Source organism: Jaculus jaculus, chromosome 4 (assembly GCF_020740685.1).
Source record: "Jaculus jaculus isolate mJacJac1 chromosome 4, mJacJac1.mat.Y.cur, whole genome shotgun sequence".
NCBI lineage: Eukaryota > Metazoa > Chordata > Mammalia > Rodentia > Dipodidae > Jaculus > Jaculus jaculus.
In genome coordinates this window covers 36384280-36407404 of record NC_059105.1, presented here as the reverse complement: position 1 = coordinate 36407404, position 23125 = coordinate 36384280, and the positions used below count along the sequence as shown (strand labels likewise).

At 40.9% G+C, this 23125-nt stretch overlaps 1 protein-coding gene across 1 annotated transcript; it reads left to right on the top strand.

The window, feature by feature from the left end:
* The first annotated feature begins 6480 nt into the window (after positions 1 to 6480).
* Positions 6481 to 22735, top strand: Cd28 (CD28 molecule). The gene is made up of 4 exons (XM_012947781.2): positions 6481 to 6490; positions 14346 to 14702; positions 16425 to 16543; positions 22607 to 22735. Exons 1-4 carry the CDS (start codon positions 6481 to 6483, stop codon positions 22733 to 22735), a joined length of 615 nt encoding a protein of 204 aa, XP_012803235.2.
* The last annotated feature ends 390 nt before the right edge of the window (positions 22736 to 23125 follow it).

Sequence of the window (23125 nt, the reverse complement as noted above, 5' to 3'; positions counted from 1 at the left end):
CACAGAGCTACAAAAGACTTCTTAGCAGTTCTAAAATTAACTTGCGTCCTAATACAGGTGATCTCCCAATGCATGTTTCAATCTGTGACTAGCTTTCTTAAACTTCAATCCTATTCTTCTAACTCTTTTTAGATCATTCCTCCAGGAGGCCTTGCCTAACCCTTAAATCTAAGCTTCCTCTCCTGAGAGGCACAATTCTTACCTCAGATATTAAGAATGGCTCTGTCTTCCTGGAAAGATCTATGTGCCCGTTATTGGTATTAAGGACTCTCAAAGATTGGATTCAGTCGTCCTCATGCATTCTGCCCCCTACACAAATAAAACACTGTCCTGGTTCCCAACAAACCCTTACACTAAGGCCATTTCCTTAATTTCACCCTATTTAAATTTTCCTCAGACCTCATGGCCCAGATAAGGACTGCTGTGTACCAAGTAGGCCTCCAAAGTTGCCTAACCTAGAACCAAACCGTTTTCCTTGTGACTCTCAGTAACCCTCTGTAGGGTTTGTCCATTATCCATGGCTGTGGAGTTTAACTATGTTCTCAAGTTAGGATTTTTCCTATATCTTTCTACCTTCTCCAAACCAAATACATTTGTGTCCACTATATATTTGCTGAATAAATTAACTCACCATGGAAGAATTCAGAACTTCAAAGAACAACTAACAAATCAAAATTTCTTTGAATTATTCTGATAAGTTTTTTTTTCTCTCAAAAATAAATGTCTGGGGCTAGGCACAGTGGTGCATGCCTTTAATCCTAGCACTTGGGAGGTTGAGGTAGGAGGATCACTGAGTTCAAGACCAGCCTAGAGCTACTAAGTGAGTTCCAGGTCAGCATGGTCTTGAGTAAGACCTTGCCACAGGACACATAACAAACCAGCAAAAAACAACCACCAAAATGAATTGCCTTTGATTTCAGCGCACAGATGAAACTTTTTTGCTTCTAAACTAGTTGACCTTTTTGTTACTTTCTGACAGTTGCATGTAGCACGATAAAATTTTAAAGGGACAAGGACAATTGTCTTTTATATTATCGTGTCTGTCTAAGTAGGAACACAGATCAGAGTTAAGGGTGTACCTTAGACTAGTGCTGAGCAGAGCAACTTACTTAGTAAATGTATCCATCAGGATTCTATTTCTATTGTTACCTATAACCATTTGTCATTGTTTCAATTAAAGGCTCTTTAGGTTTTGTTTAAAAATCCTTTGTTCTATGGATGAGTTAATGTGTTTGATATAGTTGATAGCTGTGATATATACAATGTTGCACAGCGTTGATCATTACCCTGTTTCTCTCAACAGAGGTGATATGCTGTCATGGCAACCTCCAATACACGCTTTTGTTTCCTTTTGGTTCTGGGAACTTCTCTCTTTAGATCTAAGAGTGGTTACAACGTTGCCACTACAAGCCTTAGGCATCCCCTGCTCTCCACTGTGATGCCTTCACCTCCACTCCTTGGAGGGCTGCATCTTTCGTAAACAAAAGTTCCCACTAGTGTGCAGTTCTGAAGTGTATCATCTGTTTTCTTTCCTTAAGTCACAATTTCTTATAAAAATGTAGAGAATTTCGAATTTCAAGATAATAGTTGAGATAAAATGACATGAAATGATCAGTTATTTTGAAACATTGGCTTGCATTATTTTTTTGCTGCGCATGTGCATACATGTGTGTTCATATCTGTGTGGGTGTGTATGCACATGCGTGCATGTGTATGTGGAAGCCAGAGGTCAATGTCGGGTGCCTTTCTCAGTGACTCTCCACCTTCTTTTCTTTCTTTCTTTTTTCTTTTCTTTTTCTTTCTTTTTTTTGTTTTTTTGAGGTAGGGTCTCATTCTAGCTGAGGCTGACCTGGAATTCACTATGTAGTCTCAGGGTGGACTCAAACTCATGGCGATCCTCCTACCTCTGCCTCCCAAGTGCTGGGATTAAAGGCGTGCACCACCACACTGAGCATTTCCACCTTGTTTTTTTTTTTTTTTTTTTTTTGTTTGTTTTTGTTTTTCGAGGTAGGGTCTCACTCTAGACCAGGCTGACCTGGAATTCACTATGGAGTCTCAGGGTGGCCTCGAATTTAAGGTAATCCTCCTACCTCTGCCTCCCGAGTGCTGGGATTAAAGGCGTGCGCCACCACGCCCGGCACCACCTTGTTTTTTGAGACAGAATCTCTTACTGACCTAGAGCTCACTGATTTCCACTAGACTAGCTGTGAAGCAAGTCCCAGGGATCCCCTGTCTTCTCTCCTTCCCCCTCCTACTGCTGACATTATAGGCACGTGCTGCCACGCATGCTCAGATTTAAACTTAGGTTCTCATACTAATGTGGAAAGCACTTTACCCACTGAGATATACCCCCAGCTCCTAACTTGGACTTTTTTTTTTTTTTTTTTTTCATTTTAACATGAACTTCAGAGTCTGGGGCTATTCAAAGCATGATAGTTTTATAGTTTTTTTGTTTGTTTGTTTGTTTTCTCAGTGGCTCTAAGAGAATCGAGAAAGGTAGTTTTGGTCCTCACTTCCTGATATTTAAATAAAGCTAAGAGACCAGCTAGAGATGGTAGAGCTACAGGGTTTTGAATCCTTTCCTTCTGGAGAGCCCAGTTTGTTTGTACAGGCTCCAGAGCAGTCACTGGATTGGTCCACCATGGTGGATTCTGCCCCTGGAAGGAGTCTGGAAAGAAGGAAGTGGTCAGGTGGCCACATGTGGAAGGGTATCCTAGCGTCAAACAGGAAATGTAGTCAGAGGAAGGTTACAGTAATTTTGCTTTCTTCAATTACCCATAGTTAAATGCAATTCAAAAGTATTAATAGCTGAGCATGGTGGCACTTGCATTTAATCCTAGCACTCGGGAGGCAAGGGTAGGAGGATTGCTGTGAGTTTGCTTCGCAGTCAGGATGGAGACCTCGTTCTGTGCCAGGGCGACCAGTGACATCTTCATCATCGGCTCACAAACATGATAGCGCAAGATTGTTGGAAGCAGAAAGCTTTCATTTTCTTTGTTTCCTACATAACATGTTTAATTTCTGTTCAATCATAATTTTAAAAAAGGAAACAACATGATTAGAATCTATAACCTCAGGTGTAAAACAAACAACTGCAGTATGCATAAATAGGACCCAGTAAAGTTCTTGAAGGTTCTGGAAGAAGATCCTTAGGCAACTAAGCATGTATCCTATCTGTCTAATTGCTTCTTTAGCTTCCCAGAGCATGTTTGCACACCTTAGTCTTGAGTGCGGCTCCCTCCATTCTGGTTCACCACTTTCTACGGGCTGTTTTAGTCTCTGTGGTGCTTTTGATAGAGAAAAGGAGAGATGGAACATTGTATACTTTAACATGACAAAATATGATTCACTAAAGCCATGAAGTAAGCAAGTGTTGGACTGAAATGTGACTTTATGTGTTGGCTTATGTCCCTTTCCTACACTGAGGCAAAGTGAAATGGAAGAGCTGGGATGGTATGATTATTGTGTGTACTTGGTAAAATACTCATAAGATACATTTTATGTTACAACAGTGTCAGTCTCACCTGGGATCCGTCTATGACCTTTAAGAATTCTTTTAAAGTGTAAGCAAAAATATTTGTACATAGTCATCTCCCATCATCTGTGAAGAATATGCTTTAAGTCCTTCAGCAGACGCTTGGAATCTTGGCTACTACCAAGCTATACATTAATGTCTTTTCTGTCTTAACTAAGCCTTTGTCATCCACTGTCACTGTAGTTTTTGCAGTTTGAGGAACCACAGTAAAACTAGCATGAATTTATCTTTCTTTCCTTTCTTACAGCTTCATGAATAGACTATTCATTCTTAGCATGTGGCTCAGCAACTTCAGTATATGATTTTTCTCTCCTCTAATACATAGAGAACCCTTGCCCAGACTGAGTACTCTTGCCTTTCAGGGCCACTATTCAGTAAAATAAAGGTTACTTGAACATTAGCAAGTGAGATACCTCAGTGGTTGATCTGATAACCAAGGGCAATTGCATAACTGAGAGAGGAGGGCAGCGTACACAGTACAGATCCAGTGGACAAAAGGATCACTCACATCTTAGGTGGAGATTTCATCATGCTACTCAGAATGGTGTACAATTTGAAATTTATGAGCTGAAATTTTCTATTAATATATAATTAAGATATTTTATGTTTATTTATTTGACAGAGAAAGGGGGGGGGAGAGAGAGAGAGAGAGAGAGAGAGAGAGAGAGAGAGAATGGGTGCTCCAGGGCCTCTAGCCACTGCAAACGAACTCCAGATGCATGCGCCCCTTTGTGCATCTGGCTAATATGGGTCCTGGGCAATCAAACCTGGGTCCTTTGGCTTTGCAGGCAAAGGTCTTAATTGCTAAGCCATCCCTCCAGCCCTGTATTAACACACACACACACACATTTGGTTTTTCAAGGTAGTGTCTCACTCTAGCCCAGGCTGACCTGGAATTCACTATGTAGTCTCAGGGTGGCCTCAAACTCACAGCGATCCTCCTACCCCTGCCTTCCGAGTGCTAGGATTAAAGACATGCGCCACCATGCTTGGCTATTAATATTCTTCAATTACATTTAACTATGGGTAATTGAAGAAAACAAAATTACAGACAAAGAAGAAAGCTGGATGTGCATTAGATACCAAAAGCTATTTGGAAACGTATTTTAAAAAAATATGTGCATGAAGTCAATTCAATCTTACTGAATGAACAAAATCATCTTTCTATTCACACATGATTTAAAACATTATTCGTATCAACTAAATAAGTAAATTACATTTTAGTTCTGCAGTTACTTGTGCGAACTTTTTCAAAAAGTCATTTATTTTATTTTTTTTTTTTGCTTTCAGTTGACTCTTCTATAAAATAAGGGACTGGATTAGGTCATTTTCAAGTTTCCTTCCGGCTGAATATTTTTTGCAGAATAATGGGCAAAATGAAAGTTATTGTGGTCTATTCTTTTTCCTTTCAATTTATCCCTTACTTAATGATATTCTAACATTCACTTGAGAACCCCCCCCCCCAAGTGCTGTCCTCTCCATTAAATCAAGCTTTGGGAGGATCTAGACCCAATCACTGAAATTTTGTTGGATTTTTGGTGCAGTGTGGCAGAGGAAAATGAGCAGTCGATTAGTATCTGTCATGAGGCATGAGCTCAAGTCTCAGGGTCACTTATTTATTCTGAAACCTTGAGCAACTCACTGACTTCTTAGATACCACTTGTAAGATGAGCATAAGATTGGATATCTTGTCTGTTTACTTCACAGTTTAGTACGGACTGCATATGAGATAAAGAGAAAACATTTCATAGCCCCATGCATTTTAAGCTGATGGATTTCCCACGCTGTATTTTAGGGTCCATCTTCTCTGGAAATCCAAGCATTAGCGTAAGTGAAGGGATGCATCATTTTGAGGTAAGGGCTCTTTGCTGCTAGAAGCCACACCTTAGAGGTGGTTATCCACTCCACCTATGCAGAAGTTAGCCTGCTTCCTAAACATAACAACCGACCCACTTAGAATTGTTGCAAAGGAAAGGAGTTGTTTTTGTAACCGAGCCCTCCCCACCGCTTCCTCATGGAAACATGAGCAGTTTTCAATCTCCTAGAAGATGGTTCTATCACCAGTTTCACAGTCTATCTGTGGGAAATCTTGTAGCTCTCACAGCCTTGCTCAGGGGCGGCAGTTTAAGTGTCTTCTCACCTCTGATCTTGCTCTTCATGTTGCCTTTTGTCAAGCAGGAGTTGTGAGGGAAGAAGTTTGAGGTGACTGCTTCCTGCCTCCACGCTTTGAGCTAGTTTAGCAGCTAGGAAAGCCTTTGAACAGAAAAGTCCTGAATTCATCATCAAAACAACTTGTCCATGCAGTTAGAGAAATGTCAGCCAAACCAACCTCTTGATAAGGTAAGCAAGTACAATGGAGAGGCTAACAATGGTTCTCTTTTAACCTAGTAGGTCTGACCTAGGGAAACCACTCCCAGAAGGAAAATCAAATCAAATGTGTTCAGGGAAAGGGTTGGGTCCCCTCTATCTGGAAAAGGGAAATCAAACAGAAAGCACTATGGGGAAGTTAAATATTCCTTAAGTTTCTGCTAAACTGAGATATCTCCTTAAATTTCACAAAATGCCCCCAAGTTATTGAAATACTATGGATCCGTAGAAACTTGGAGAACCAAAATACATATCTAGGCCAGTCATTTGGCTTGCTGGTTGTCAATTGCTTTGGTTTAGCTCTTTCTTTCTATTCCACTGCCATACAGCATTGGCGGTGCATGTGTGTGTGTGTGTGTGTGTGTGTGAAACTATGTATGTGTGAGAAAATAAAAGGAGTCAGAAGCATTGTGTATACTAGAAATCATTATGCTACTGCATATTACATATGACTTAGAGCAACTCTTACCTTTATCACGAAGTGAAATTTGTTTCATTTAGTGTCTTTCTAAAGTAGATGTAGAGTTTGAGGTCCTATAAGAGTTTCTCATTTACACTTTAAAAAAAAAACTACTGTCATGAACCAAGGTGAGATTAAGTGCTATAAAAGATATAAATAGTTTCAGTTTTTATTTGTGTGTGGTGCTAATGCATGTGCGCATGTATGTACGCAGGTACGTGTTTGTGTCTGCCTGAGTGTGTGTGCGTGTGTGTGTCCACAGGACAACCTCAGGAGTTGCTCCTCAGGACAATTCCACTTCTTTTTTTAAAAAAATTTTTTTTTTTTTATTTAGCTGAGAGAGAGAGAGAGAGAGAGAGAGAATGGGCATGCCAGGGCCTCCAGCCGCAAATGAACTTCAGACGCGTGCGCCCCCTTGTGCATCTGGCTAGCAAGGGTCCTGGGGAACTGAACCTGGGTCCTTTGGCTTTGCAGGAAAACACCTTAACCACTAAGCCATCCCTCCAGCCCTCCACTTCTTTTTAACATTGGATCTCTCACTGGCCTAAAGCTCAGTAATTAGGTTAGACTGGCTGACCTGTGAGCCCTAGAAATCTACTTGTTTCTGCCTCTACAGTGCTGGGATTATATGTGTACAACCACCCCTGGCATTTTTATGTGACTAGTGGGGATGAAATGCAGATTCTCATGCTTGCAAGGCAAGTACTTTACTGATGGGAGTGATTTCCCCAGCCTGAGGATATAATATAAAAAAGCAAGAGGTTTTGTCATCTTGAATTCTAAGCTAGTAAACTGTTAGCATATTTGCATAGAGGAAACAAACTATCTCAAGAATAGAACCTCCGCTTAAGGGTCAGTTCATTTAAAAATGAGCTGTGTTAGGCTGGAGAGATGGCTTAGTGGTTAAGCACTTGCCTGCGAAGCCTAAGGACCCCGGTTCGAGGCTCGGTTCCCCAGGTCCCACGTTAGCCAGATGCACAAGGGGGCGCACGCGTCTGGAGTTTGTTTGCCACTGCTGGAGGCCCTGGCGTGCGTGTTCTTTATCTATCTGCCTTTTTGTCTGTCTGTCGCTTTCAAATAAATAAATATAAATAAAAATAAAAAAGTGCATGCCACCATGCCTGGCTATTAAAAAAAAATGACCTGTGTTGACCCAGAAGAGAGAAAAGTAAGCATGGCTGGTCTCTTGTTCATCAAATGACCATGAAACCAGTAGTTTTTAAGTTTTTCCCCAGTGAACTCAACAGAGTCACAAAATGAGGTATTTTTTTTTTCTTTCCTTTCTCAATTGCTGATTATGTCATCAACCACGAGAACAGTAAAACTGTGACAGCTCTTGATACAGGAGTCTTGGATTTCTCTTCCTTGAGGAAGTTCTTGGTTTGCAATGCTGGGGTCCAGTTGGCTCAGAAGAAATCCAATCAACCTTAATCACATAGTGTTTGAACTTGGAGGCCACATGATGGGCAGAAGGAAAATCTATCATCTAGTTATCTCACTCTATTATACCTTGTGAAGGAACAGAGTTCCAGAGGGGACAGACTGTGGTTTTCTCCTCCTGAGAAGCAGCCAAGACTCAGGCTCCAGGGAGGGAACTGTTTCTGGTCACCTTGGGAGTAATGAACACTTCCTTAGCCATCACCCCTGTGGCTGGAAAGGTGTCTTCTTCATATCCCAGATGTCCAAATCTGAGCTCCGTTTCTAAGGTGTGTATTCTAGCAATGTAGTGAAGTAAAGATGAATGGAGAAAAGATGTAGGCCAAAGGAAAAAAATAGCTATTTGTTCATTGGTCTTTGTGACCTTGAGAAAGGTATCTTAACGTCTTCCTTTCTCACACTCACTATATCTAACTTATTGTCAAGTTTGCAAGTGTTAGCCTCTACACATTTTCCAGTTTCTCTTATTTTTAAACCAGTTTAGTCCTTCTCACTTCTGACCCGAATTACTACAAATACCTATTGTCCCTAGTTACATTGTGGTGTGCTCCAAATTTACCTTCTCTGTTGTTTGCTAAAGTGCTCTATAGAAGTAAAACGTTGTGGGCTGTAGAGATTGCTTAGTGGTTAAGTTCTTGCCTGTGAAGCCTAAGGACCCCAGTTCGAGGCTCGATTCCCCAGGTCCTACCTAAGCCAGATGCACAAGGGGGCGCATGTGCGTCTGGAGTTCACTTGCAGTGGCTGGAGGCCCTGGTGTGCCCATTCTCTATCTGTCTCTTTCTCTGTCTGTCACTATCGAATAAATAACAAAAAATTTTTAAAAAATAATAAAATAAGTTGTGTACATCCACTTCTTGGCTTAAAAGCCTTCAAGTAGGTCCCTATCCTTGGCAGGAGAGACCCCGAGCTCACTGGTGTGGGGAAGTATGCTGTCCCCCCTTATCTTTCATAAGTCATCATCCAGCAAGACTGAGGTAGCTGTAATTTTCCATGTAACACCACACTCTGTCTCTTCTCTGCTTCTCTGTGAACACTGCTGCCTTTTCCTATTCATCGTATCCTCTCAACAGCCAAACTTACCTTCATTCTCCACACATGCACGCACACACACACACACGCACACACACACACACACACACACACTCACCTTACTCCAGCCCACAACACGGTGACCCATCTCACAGGCTAACTTTCACTTAGTGAACATGAGTCAAATCAATGTAAGCATCATACTTCATATCTCAGGCCAGCACTCATCCTGTCTAGTGATGCTTGGCTGGCTCCCCATTTACGCGCAGAACCTGTAGATCCCTGTGCCACTATTTTAAAACTAGCTTTCTGTTTACATATATTTCTGCCTCACTATGAGCTGCTCAAGGAATTCATTTTTGGGAAATTAGTTTTAGTGCTTTTGTGCTTCGGGAAGATGTCACCCTCCCTCCCCAACGTCCATCCCCTAATCAAACAAGACACACTAAACAGATGCTGGAGCTCCGATTTTCACCCTGTAGCTTCTCTGTCTGTCTGTCTGTCTGTCTCATTGTGAGTGCAGGGAGGTAAGAAGCCAAACTGGGGAACTATCTGGGATTTCTAGCCAGCCTCCCTCAGTCTTCCTCCCCACATTACCCTTTTTAATCCCTTCAAAACTCTATCTTATCTTTTCGTTTTTATCAGCTCACCAAAGATCACAAAGACATTCATTCTAACTTGGAATAGTTAGCTTTGAAAACTAGCATTGCTAACTGTGGAGCCATCTTTCCAGTCCTGTCTGATGTTTTTGGTCCCAATAATACAAACATAACTAATACAAATGTGAATTCCCATGAAAATAGGATGTAAATAATTATAACAGAAGCATTTTCTAGAGGGTTTCATACAGCAGAAATGCAAGTACCCAACTTGCACTCTCTGAAGAGGAGGTAACATGCTGCCATTTCCTGATAATCCCACCAGAACTCGTCCAAATATTTAATCCTTCTAAATAAATGAAGAAAAAAATACACAAAGACAAAAAACAAGATGGGTTGTCACACCAAGACAAGTCAAACTTCAGGATCTTTACATATTGACTTTTTGTGCTTCTATTGAGTTTTGTTGAATGACTCCAAAATTAAGCTAAAGTTGTGGAGATATAGATATGAATGGGAATGAGAGAGTAAGGTCACCTTTTTTTAAAAAAAATAGCCATAATTAATGAGATGCTATTAGTCTCACAGTATTATATAATATTCTATAAAGAAGAGTAACAAGTGGTCTTTGGAAGACTGGGAGACTTGGAAACTAGAGCCCAGAGAAAACATATATGGTTGAAGAAAAGTTAAGCAATATGATGCATATGAAACAAGAGGTGTTCAAAGGGCCAGGCTTGGAAATACTGCAAATGAGTTAGATAGAAATTGTCTTGAGACCTGAGAAAGGAATGGCCCTGTGGACCATAGAAGCTAGTGGATGAAGTCTGGAAGGACCAATGCTCTGTGTGCCCCAGGGATGCTGACTTACATGGTCTGGCTTTCTAAGAGGATTTGGGGTTATAGTTTGAGAAAATAAAGTTGGAAAAGCCTGTGGATTTGAGGATAAGAAGGAAGGTTTCCTTTTTAGGCTAAGTGCTTCACAAATTGGAATTACCTGAGAAACCTTATATATAGAGATTCCTGGACTTTATACTCATAGATTCTGATGTAAGGGTCCTGTCAATCAAGTTTTTTTTTCTTAAGTTCCTAGATAATACTAATAAGCAGATTGAAATGCCTATTTGGCTAAATTGTTTGGCAACCATAACTGAATATTAGACTAATGGGGAGTTTTTAAGACGATGCCAATGACATCATACAGGATGGAAGAAAATATATGTAAACCACATGGTGTATGATAAAGAACTTGTTCAGAAGTATAAAAGAACTGTCATAATTCGTTGATAAAAAGACAAACAGGGATGGAGAGGTGGCTTAGTAGTTAAGCGCTTGCCTGTGAAGCCTAAGGACCCCGGTTCAAGGCTCCATTCTCCAGGACCCACATTAGCCAGATGCACAAGTGGGTGCACATGTCTGGAGTTCATTTGCAGTGGCTGGAAGCCTTGGTGCAGCCATTCTCTCTCTCTGCCTCTTTCTCTCTGTGTCTGTTGCTCTCAAATAAATAAATAAAATTAATAAACAAAAAATAATTTAAAAATAGACAAACAAACTGGTTAACAAACAAGTGGGAAGATGATCTGAATAGACATTTCTATTACAAGGATACACCCATCCAAGAACAACTTGTGGGAAAAAAGAGGTTTCTTTTGGCTTACAGGCTCAAGGGTGAAGCTCCATGATGGCAGGGGAAAACAATGGCATGAGCAGAGGGTGGACATCACCCCCTGGTCAACATAAGGTGGACCATAGCAACAGGAGAGTGTGCCAAACACTGGCAAGGGGAAACTGGCTATAATACCCATCAGCCTGTCCCCAACAATACACTCACTCCAGGAGGTGCTAATTCCCAAATCTCCATCAGCTGGAACAGCTAAGTTAATGGGGACACCTGAATCAAACAACCATACCTTCCAGCAGATACTTTTGGTCAGGTGCTTTGAGTCAGCAACAGATGGTGTAGTTGCCTTGGAAAACAGTTTGGCTGTTCTTCAAATAGAACACAGAGAAATCATAGAACCCAGCAATTCTACTCCTGTTATGTACTGAAGCGAAAATTTATGTCTACACACATACTTCTATCCAAATGTTTATAGTATCATTATTCATAATAAAAGCTAAAAATGTGAGGAATGGAAACCGAAATGTGTTATGTCTACATGATAGAATATTATGCAGCCTTTAAAGCCATGAAGCTTTGATATAGATCGCAACATGGACAGACCTTGAAAGCTATGCTAAATGAAAGAAGCCAGATACAAAAGGCCATATTTTCTGTGGTTCCATTTCTATGAAGGGTCCTGAATAGACAAATAGAGCCAGAGAGTAGATCTGCAGTAGCCAGTGGTAGATGGATGCAATAATGGGAACTGACTGCTAATGAGTGTGAAGTTGCCCTTTTTTGGGTAATGAACATATTTTGCAGATTTATAATGACCATTCATTCATAACTTTCTGAGAAAACAAACAAATAAACCCCAATCTAAAAGTTAAGAAAAAAAAAACAAAAAAATACAAACCCACTGAATTGTATACTTAAAGGGGTGAACTTTAATGGTTTATGAATTATGTTTGTGAAGTTTTCTACCTAAACCCTAATATTGAGCCTACCTCCACTCTTCGTTTATACCAATTAAGTCAATATTTATGGAAATAAGAGGCCCTGAGCAAAGGTTTTCTTTTTAACCTTCTTTATGGATCATAGAATTGATAATTATATATAGGAGTTGCTTTCAACTCAATAAAAAAACAAAACACACAGATTCAAACCCAGGCTGTATTACAAATTTAATTTAAAAACATTCTGATTCTATTTGGTTCTTTGGTGGATATATGGGTGTGTGTATAAATAAGCTTTAAATAGGTAGATAGCTATTTGCATGCCCTCCCAGATTGCAAAACAAGTTTTTTTAAAAAAATTTTTATTTATTTATTTGAGAGCGACAGACACAGAGAGAAAGACAGATAGAGGGAGAGAGAGAGAATGGGCGCGCCAGGGCTTCCAGCCTCTGCAAACGAACTCCAGACGCGTGCACCCCCTTGTGCATCTGGCTAACGTGGGACCTGGGGAACCGAGCCTCGAACTGGGGTCCTTAGGCTTAACAGGCAAGTGCTTAACTGCTAAGCCATCTCTCCAGCCTGCAAAACAAGTCTTTATGTTTAAATTTGCATTAAAGATAAATAGCTATTTGTTCATTTTTACAAAATTGAAATCATGGCCAGGCATGGTGGCACACGCCTTTGATCCCAGCACTCAGGATGCAGAGGTAGGAGGATCGCCGTGAGTTTGAGGCCACCCTGAGACTACATAGTGAACTCCAGGTCAGCCTGAGCTAGAGTGAGACCCTACCTCAGGATAAAAAAAAAAAAGGTCATTTTTTTAAGGTGGTATGTGACTGACTTTGGTTCTAGTGCTACTGGTTCAGAGACTTTAGACAAGTCACTTTTGTTTCTAGGCCTTGTTCAGCCCTTAAGAAGAGGATTATGTTGTTGTGTCTGCTAATGGGGGCGGGGGTAATGGGAAACAATATCAATATTCTGTTATGGAGTTGACAGCATGGATTCACTTTCTTTGCTTTGAAAGTGAGAAGTTGAGTGAGATCCTTAGTCTTTGATCTTGTCTTTGGACACCATAAAGGTAGGAGATGACCAGGTAGAGAACTCCGATGTGATCGAAGAGAACAAAGATGCAAATTTCTTAGGAGGCTCCTAAGCTATGGAAGATAAATCAAAGCCAACACTTTGGGTGACAGAGTTTATCCCTCTCTCTTGGAATGGTCACAAAAACAAAGTCAAAATGTTTCAAAACGTTTAAATTCCTTTGCAAAAGTCTGTGGCATAATTTAAAAAAAAAATCTCTTTGTGCATCTGTGTCAGACTTTAAAGTTGTTTCCAAGCATATCACTTAATCAGGAAATCAACCAACTCATGATTAGCATCTTAGGAATTTCAGTGCAGATTCAAGAATTCTGAGTGCATAGCTGTGATACTTACTGTCCAGAGAAGGTTGAATTTTGCTTTCCAGGTGGAAAAACATGCTACAGTTTTCCATTCAAAGCAGGATAAAAATATCATTAAATGTAAACTTTGTTTTTCTTTGTATTTTTTATGAGACAGACAGAGAGACAGAGAGAGAGAGAGAGAGAGAGAGAGAGAGAGAGAGAGAGAATTGGTGCACTAAAGCCTCCAGCCACTGCAATCGAACTCCAGATACATGCACCATCTTGTGTGCATGTACGACTTTGCACACTTACGTCACCGTGTGCATCTGGCTTACCTGGGACCTGGCGAGTAGAACATGAGTGCTCAGGTTTCACAGGCAAGTGCCTTAACCACTAAACCATCTCTCCAGCCCTAAAATGTAAATATTTTAACTTTTGGTACAATTATCACTCCAGGAGCTCCTTTATCTTCACCTGACAAGAGACCACTTATTAGTTAATTAATTTATCTTAATTTTAGGACAAAAGAAATTATTGGCTGTTCAAAATGCTTTCCTTTAGTTTTTTTTTTTTGTTTTTGTTTTTGTGTTTTGAGGTAGGATCTCTAGCCCAGGCTGACCTGGGATTCACTGTGGAGTCTCAGGGTGGCTTCAAACTCATGGCAATTCTCCTACCTCTGCCTCCCGAGTGCTGGGATTAAAGGCATGTGCCACCACACCCAGCTCAAAAAATATTTTATTTATTTATTTTCAAGGTAGAAGAGAGAGAGGGAGGATGGGTGCACCAGGGCCTCTAGCCTCTGCAAATGAACTCCAGATGCATGGGCTACTCTGTGCATCTGGCTTTACTTAGGTAGTGGGGAACTGAACTTGGGTCATTAGGCTTTGCAGGCAAGCACCTTAACTGCTGAGCCATCTCTCCAGCCCAATAAATTATTCTTATAATTCTGTTCTAAGCAAACGATTTTTCCCCCTCAGAAAACAAGATTTTGGTGAAGCAGTCACCCATGTTGGTCGTGTACAACAATGAGGTCAACCTCAGCTGCAAGTACACCTACAACCTCTTCTCAAAGGAGTTTCGGGCATCCCTGTATAAGGGAGTGGACAGTGCTATGGAAGTCTGTGTGGTGAATGGGAATTTCTCCCATAAGCTTCAGTTTCACTCACATATGGAGTTCAACTGTGATGGGACTTTGGATAATGAAACAGTGACATTCTATCTCCAGAATCTGCGCGTTGACCAGACAGATATTTACTTCTGCAAAATTGAGGTCATGTATCCTCCTCCTTACCTAGACAATGAGAAAAGTAATGGGACCATTATCCACGTGAAAGGTAACATGCAACTCTACCCTGGTATCATCTTAAAGTAATGTTTTTTTTTATTATTATTTTTCTTTCAGTTGCAGTTGAGGCTGACGTAGTCCCAAATGATCTGAGACTAATAAAGACAAATCAGGTTTCAGATGGTTTTCTTGGGGTTGGCGTGATTGCTAAGTGGATAAGCCATGAGGACTCGAGGTTATCCTCAGCACCCATGTAAATGCTAGGCTTGGTAGTGCACATCTGTGATCCAGGGGTTGGGGAGGCAGAGACAGGAAGATCTCTGGTGCTTGCAGGTTACTTTGCCTATCTGTCAGCAAGCTCCAGGTTCAGTGCAAGACCTTGTCTCAAAACATGAGGTAGCAAGTGAGGGAGGAAGTCCCCCCTCCTCCACAATGTCAACCTTTGATTTCCACACACACATACCTGTGCCCACACACGTGCCCAATACATACAAACATGCATGATGCACATATACCCACACATACATATGCAAAAGAAAACTGTTTTTATTTTATCTTAAAAGATTCCATTAATTGTTTTGGAGGGTAGGCTCTTGCTCTAGCCCAGGCTGACCTGGAATTCACTCTGTAATCTCAGGCTGGCCTGGAACTCACCAAGATCCTCCTACCTCTGCCTCCCGAGTGCTGGGATTAAAGGTGTGCTCTACCATGCCTGGCTCAGAAAATTTTAATCATGTTCATATATTATACATGTGGATAAATTAATAAAAAAAATAATGCCAGGGCTGAACTTTGAGATTCTGATGTAATTGAGGAATTGATGAATTGAGGAATGGGTGCTAGACATTGTTATATCTTCAAACTGCTTTTATATTCATTCCTAATACATATTCAGGATGAAAAATTCATTGGCTAGATAGCTGTTGGTATTCTTTGTAGTTCTCATTTACTCTGACTATAAATAGAACTCCATTGGTTCCTTCCCACCTCCTTTCTGATACCAAACATATAAAGTGACTTCTTCGCAAGCATCATGGGATCTGTTGGAATTGGAGTCAGACATATATCTTCTTATTTCCCAGTTTGTTTTCTGACTTCTGTATTATTCTGATTATTTCCTTATGCCTTGAAAACAACATACATTGTTTTACATATTTTAAGGCTATAGCCTAGTGTCTAGATGAAGTAGCTTCTGAAGGGAGCAGGGAGGTAAAGTTAGGTTAAAACCGTTGGAAGCCACCCTTTTGAGTCCCACCATCTATTTGACAACGTGTGGGGAGAAGGCACTGCTGCCAGGGTGCTAACCTAAGGGGATGTTTCCCAACTTCAGTCTTGCAAGTTTTTTTTTTTCTTTTTTTTGGTCAGTGGTAGAGATGGATAAGTCCCTAAAGAGCAAAATTATATCATCTAAGCTAGTGACAAAGGTTTTTATTTCTTTCACATTCCTGTCTAGTGGGTAGAAACATAGAGATGCACTTAGCTGACATTCCTGTATCATCTAACCCACCTTCTTTTCTTTTTTTTTTTTTAATTTTTCATTTATTTATTTGAGAGCGACAGACATAGAGAGAAAGACAGATGGAGGGAGAGAGAGAGAATGGGCGCGCCAGGGCTTCCAGCCTCTGCAAACGAACTCCAGACGCGTGCGCCCCCTTGTGCATCTGGCTAACGTGGGACCTGGGGAACCGCGCCTCGAACCGGGGTCCTTAGGCTTCACAGGCAAGCGCTTAACCGCTAAGCCGTCTCTCCAGCCCTCTTTTCTTCTTTTCAGATCCTGTTTACCAACTTCCTCAGCTCTGGGCATTTCCTCAGTTCTGGACATTGCTGGTGGTTGGCGGAGTCCTGGGTTTCTACAGCTTGCTAATGACTGTGGCCTTCACTGCTCTCTGGGTAAGAGAAACAGCCTTGAGTTGATATAACTTCTCCACTGCACATGAATCCAACCATATGGAGAATGTTTCCTGCAAAGCTTATTTTCTATTTAATGTGATTGTTGTTTTATTTTCCTATACTGAGCTGGAGTGGTTCATACTTTAGTCTTTAATTTATATGAGGTAACAAATCTGATGTGTGTTCTGGTTTTCAGATGGTCATCAGTGATCAGACACTCTAAGAATCTAAATGGGTAAATTAGGGTGGGATTTGTGAAGTGTTTGCCTTTTTTCCCTAATTGTGACATAAAGTAGCTTAAATACATATATAAACATAAAAATCTAAGTCATTCAGGAAGCTAGGCAGTGAAGCCAGTGAACAGCTTTGGCTCAGGGACAAAATTCATAATAAGAAACTAGGCTACTGAAATTGTGTATTCAAACCAAAAGAAACTAGGTCTATTTATCTCAGTCCTATTTTTTGTCTTCTCTAAAGTAGTTGAGTTGTGTGAAGCCAAGCATGGTGCTGTCATTATGAAAGTGTAATGGGAGTGAGACTTTTCTGAGTTCTCATCACTGACTTACAGTTTGTCAATTTTTGCAAATGCTCATGAAATATTTTTCTTCACTTTCCTGAATTCTCAGCCCAAGCTTGAAGACTTTTTGTTTGTTCATTGAGACAGACTTTTAGTATGTAGACCAGGCTGGCTTGAACTTCACTATGTAGCTCAGGCTGGCTTTGACCTTCTGAGTGCTGGAATTATAAGTGTGAGCTACCTCACTTGGCTTTTAAACATGCTTTATTTTATTTTAACTTATTTATTTGAGACAGAGAGAGAAAGAAAGAGGGGGAGAGAGAGAGATAAAGTGGCAGAGAGAGGAAAAGAGAGAGAGAGAGAGAGAGAGGGAGACAGAGAGAGAAAGTGAACGCAATGGCCTCTAGCCATTGCAAACAAACTCCAGATACAGGTGCTACCTTGTGCATCTGGCTTTATGTGGGTACTGGGGAATGGAACCTGAGTCCTTTGGCTTTGTAGGCAAGCACCTTAACTGCTAAGCCATCTCTCCAGTCCTTAAATGTGTTTTGATGAACATAGTCACTGCTAAGAAGAGGGTATCCTCGGAAGGATCCTTTTCTCAGAAACCTTTTTCTGTATGAGGTATAGATTACCTTACAAATTGATTCCATTGGCTTTGATTTAAAAAAAATTTTTTTTTAGAAGTTAGATGAGTATATGACTCATTTTTTTCAATGAGAAAGTATATTTCTCAAAGACAAAAGACTATTTCTCTTGTTTTTTTCCTCCCATCTGGTATTATGTACATTTAGTTAGTGCTTACTGAGTGGATTTATAAATAGATCAATCCATTTATCTATATCATTAGATTGATAAATAGATAACCCACATAGAGGCTAAATTAAGGACCACCTAAGCTTACTTGAACTATGATACTTGTGTGTGTGCCTGTGGGTAGTATGTATGGTGTGAGTGTGCATGTGTGGTGTATGCACATGTGTTACAGAGACATGTGCCCCTTGTACATGCATTCAAAGGCCAGAGGAAGACAACAGGTATCCTTTATTATTTTTCTTCTGTCTTATTTCCTTAAGACAGAATCTCTCACAGAACTTGGAACTCATCTTTGTTTGGTTAGACTGGTTAACCAGTGAGTTCCATCAAACCACCTGTTTTCCTCCTCCTTAGTGTTGAGGTTACCTACACCTGGCTTTTCATGTGGGTGCTGGAGATCAAACTCAGGTCTTCATGATTGTGCAGCATGTGCTTTTACCCCCTGAGCCATCTCCCTAGCCTCATGATAATCTTTGAAGCATAACCTATTTATACATGTAATTAGGCCATGTTTAGTTTCTGGAATCTATGCTATGCGAAGTCATCTGCTGTAGTTACTTTCTTGTTGTTGGGACAAAACACCCAACTAGAAACAGCTTATGAAAGGAAAGGGTTTATTTCCAACTTACAATTTTGATGAAATATTTCCTCATGGAGGGAAAATCATGATGGGGCAAAGAGCTGAGCATCACATCTTCACATCAGTAGGGAGGAGTTAGCAAGAGCCAGCTGAGTGTGGCAAATAGGGTTGGGCTGTTGCGCTCCAAAGCCCATGCTAAGGAACATATTTCCTCCAACAAAGTTCCATCTCCCAAAGGCTTCATGACATTCCCCAAAGCACCACAAACTGGGGGTTAAATATTCAAACACACGGGGCTACCAGGAACTTTTTTTTTTTTTTTTTTGGTTTTCCAAGGTAGGGTCTCACTCTAGCTCAGACAGACCTGGAATTTACTATGTAGTCTCAGGGTGGTCTCGAGCTCTTGTTGATCCTCCTACCTCTGCCTCCTGAGTTCTGGGATTAAAGGCATGTACCACCACACCTGGGTATGAGGAACATTTTACAAAATCACATCATACTATTGATTCAGGAGCTAGCCTTTGATTCACAGCTATGCTACTTACCATCTAGTGTTTTAAATCCCATTGGCCTATTGTCAAAGTTTGCCTCCCCAGTAACTCCCCACTTCTTCCTTGTAGTTCAGAAATCCTAGTGGACAGGTGGACATCTGTCATGTTACCTGTTGACTAATCTATACCTTCTTCAGGCCAAGAGGCATACTGGCTACTTATGCCTGTGAACTTTTACACTATATATCATCTTGGGAATTTGCCTAGCTTGCCTTCTGCAAATTGCCCTATCTTGATGGTGAGGGTGGGCGACTTTTGTATAACAAAATATTGCTCAAGTTCTGCCTCCTATGATGATTGAGAACTTTCACCCTTCTGGACCTAGGGTCCGTGTTCTAGTAATCTTCCAGTTCTACGACAGTTGCCAATGATTTCAGGATTTTTAGAATTCTTGGGTTTTGTTAGTTCTGATTCCCTATCCAAATCCTAGTTGGCTTTTTAGTTCTTTCACTGAAAACTTAGCTTTCCAACCTAAAGGCCAGGTGCAATGGCCCTGTGTGTCCTCTTCTAGGAAAGGGCTCCCCTGTGATATGCTAACTTAGGTCAAAGAAATTTACTACCTTTGTGGGAAGTAGTTTGGGAAGTTTTTAAACTTTCAGTGGCCACAGGGCACTGCTCAACTTTTAAAACTTATGGTAAGGATGCACTAGAATGAATAATTTGCTGAGTGACAGGAATTACCCTAAAAGGACAAAAATAGCTTTTCACCTTCTGTGCGTTAAAACAATTCACTTTCAAATCAGACAACATAGATGTTATGAGCTTTTCTTCGGAATCCCCGTTAATTCCTGGTGAGACTCATCTTGCTTGTCTTGAGCAAACTTATTTTGATGTATTTCACAAGCTCACTATGGATTCCATAATAAGTGCTTTGACGTGCCTTGTTATCTGTGTTCTCTTGAAGTCAAGGCAGCCTATCTAATAAGAATTATTTTCATCTGGGTACCAAACCTAGATCTTTGCATTCTCTGACTAAACAGCACACATGAAAATATACTTACATTTCATAGACCAGCATAACATTTTTCCCCCCTCTTGGGCTTATTTTTTTTCCTCTGGCTGTTTTAGCAATGAGCACCTCGATGAACTACAGACATTTAGGGATCCCTAGGGTTCGGTCACTCCCTGGCATTCTATTTTAGGCTGGTCAAGCAGCATGCCTTAGTGAAAGTTGCTACTTTCCAAAGCTTCCTGAAGGCCTGTGATGTACTACTGTAGGCAGTTCTAGGTTGGTGGGTTTCTGGAAGCAGCTCTCTCAGTTCTTGACCCAATGTTGGCATTTGAATAAAGAAAAAGTATCTCTTGGTCAGGCTGCTACAAGGCATCGCCTCTTGATCTTACTCATTTTTCCATTCATGCAGCTGAGCGGGGAAGACCGTTCCCTTGCCTCATCTAGCGGAGCTTTGTAAAAACACGCTCTTCCCCACTGTGTGCTACAGTGGGTGAATAGCGTGTGGGGGTATGTGTCCCTGCACCCAGATGAAGCAGAGACGGTAGGTAAGGCAAAGTCAGAGTGGTCTCGCAGTCAAATATCTTTAATAGGCAGACTTGTGCAGAGGTGGGATAAGTGACACGCATACTGAGTGCACATGGGCACTTGTGGGTCAGGGTTGGATTACCAGGCGTTTTTATTCCATTATTTGCTTTAGATTCAGTGTGACACTAACTAAATCCACCATCTGACAGTGGTGTGAAAGAGCCTGGAAGCTGCTTGTTGAAGACTTTCATTATCTTTCTATGTAACTTGGAGCATCTCTGAGTGTATGTGTGTGTGTGATATTCTGGAATGAGAAACACTTGGACAGAAGTGGATCTTGAAGGAAGATCCTATGTTTCATTGTGCACATCTTGAATGTAGAGTGATTTTGAGGTCTAGTCCAGAGATTATACATATACATATACATATATATATATATATATATATATATATATATATATATATTCATTTATTTATTTCAGACAAGTAGATGACAGTTGAAGCTAAGGATGTCAGGGAGGTTTCCAAAGGAGTGAGGATACAGTACACAGAGGAGAGAGCCTCTTTCCCAAATTGTGAGAAATTCCATCACTGAATGGCTAAAGGAAGATGAGCTCGCAAAAGAAGCAGGGAAGAAGGGACCGGAGAGGCCAGGTGAACACTGGATGCCACAGAAGGAAAGACGAAGGAGGCAGGAAGAGGTGATCAGAGAGGCCGAAGGGAAAGGGAAGATGGTTGTAAACAATGGAAAGAGGAATCAATAATGCAGCTGCTCTTGGTATCTGAGTGGAATTGGTTCCAGGATCCTGGGAGCACTAAAATCTGAGAGTACCCAAGTCCCTTATATTTTGAAATAGTGTTCCTACATGCAACCTAACCGCATCCTCTTGCAACTTTAAATCATTTCTAGCCTACATATAATAGCTAATAAAATTTAAATGGCATGGAAGTAATTGTTGCATTAAGAAATAAGGCCAGGAACATTGTGTGTGTGTGTGTGTGTGTGTGTGTGTGTGTGTGTGTGTGTATGTGTGATTGGCTGAATCAGAAAAGCCCACATTATGCAGGACTGAGAATGGTCCTGAGCCTTCAAGAAGATGAGGACAGAACACATTAGTTTCATTTAGTAACATAGAGATCAATAATTTTTAAAACTTGTTTAGTACTTCATGGTCCTTTGATAAGGAAGTTGCAAAATCTTCAGACAAGAGTGCTGGGAAATGAAACCAGACTGAAGTCATTCACTTCTTTCTTTATTTATTTTAGGAATTCTTGTCATTCATGTCCAGTGTATCTAGTTACACTCCAGGACTATGTGCCTAGAGACAGGCATTGTTTTTCCATAATGGGGAATTCTAAATTCACAAATCCAGATGACTTTCTATTTCTGGAAATTTTATGAGTCTTATCAAAGTGTAAGTGTTATCATCACATTGATCAGGCAGGATGCTCTTAGTCCCAAGTCAAAAACTCTGCCAAGATCCATGGTGAGTATAAGTCCTTTTCCAGGTTCAACATTGTTCTTACTTTCTGACTTTTAGTACAAATTCACTTTGAGAAACTGAGCCTGGGAAAAAGTGATGAGGGACACTATTGCCTTTACAGACACACGAATACATGGGGAATAGGAAGTAATTAGTTGTCCAGGGCCGTCAATCTTCATTTATTTAGACCCTGCTGCTATATGTTTATGACTGCTTCAGACCCTAAAGAAACTGGAATTTCTTTTGATTAATTCTGGGAAAATGGCATATTAAACATTTGAATGATTTAAGAAGATTGCAATGGGAATGCTTAGCATATTCAAAGAAGAAGGGTTTTTGAATGTATTTAAATGCCAACTGTGAATTTGTGCATTAGGTATGTTTTTGAACTTCAGGTTAACTGACAGCAGTGAGAGTAACAGATACATTTTTTAAAAGAACATTTCTGGGATTGAAATGTTTCCAGTTCCTTTGGAAGAGCCTATCCCAGTACATAACACAAGTAAGGGTGTTGGGGGGGGTGTATCTGGAACCATCTGGCAGCTGACCCTCAATCATTAACCCCCCCCCCAAGTCTTAGAACTCCTCCCATGCCATTTCATCTATGTCCTTGGCATTGACACTTTTCTTCTCTGCAGATGAAGAGCAAGAGGAACAGGCTCCTTCAAAGTGACTACATGAACATGACCCCACGGAGGCTCGGGCCCACCCGGAAGCATTACCAGCCCTATGCTCCAGCGAGAGACTTTGCGTCCTACCGCCCATGACACGGACACCTATCCAGAAGCCAGCCGGCTGGCGCCCCTCCACCTGCTCAACACCATTGCTCTGGATAGGACAAGATCACCTCATCTTCAGCCAGCCACCCTGCACCTCTGTTGGGCACCAGTGGCCAAGGTCCTTACCTGTCTACTCTAGAACAAATATCAGGATAGCCTTGAGACCTTGAAACAAAGTTAAAGAAGTTTCCTATGGCCGGCTCAACCTCGCAGTGCCCCAAATTCAAACGTATACCGTATTTATTGACTTGACTGAGAAGAGCGAGAGGATTCTTTTAATCATGAAGTTTGCTATTGGGCTGTTGACTGAGCCCTGTCCCTTTCTCAAGCATTTTATATATATATTTTTTGTATAGTTTGGTCCAGCAAAATATGCTA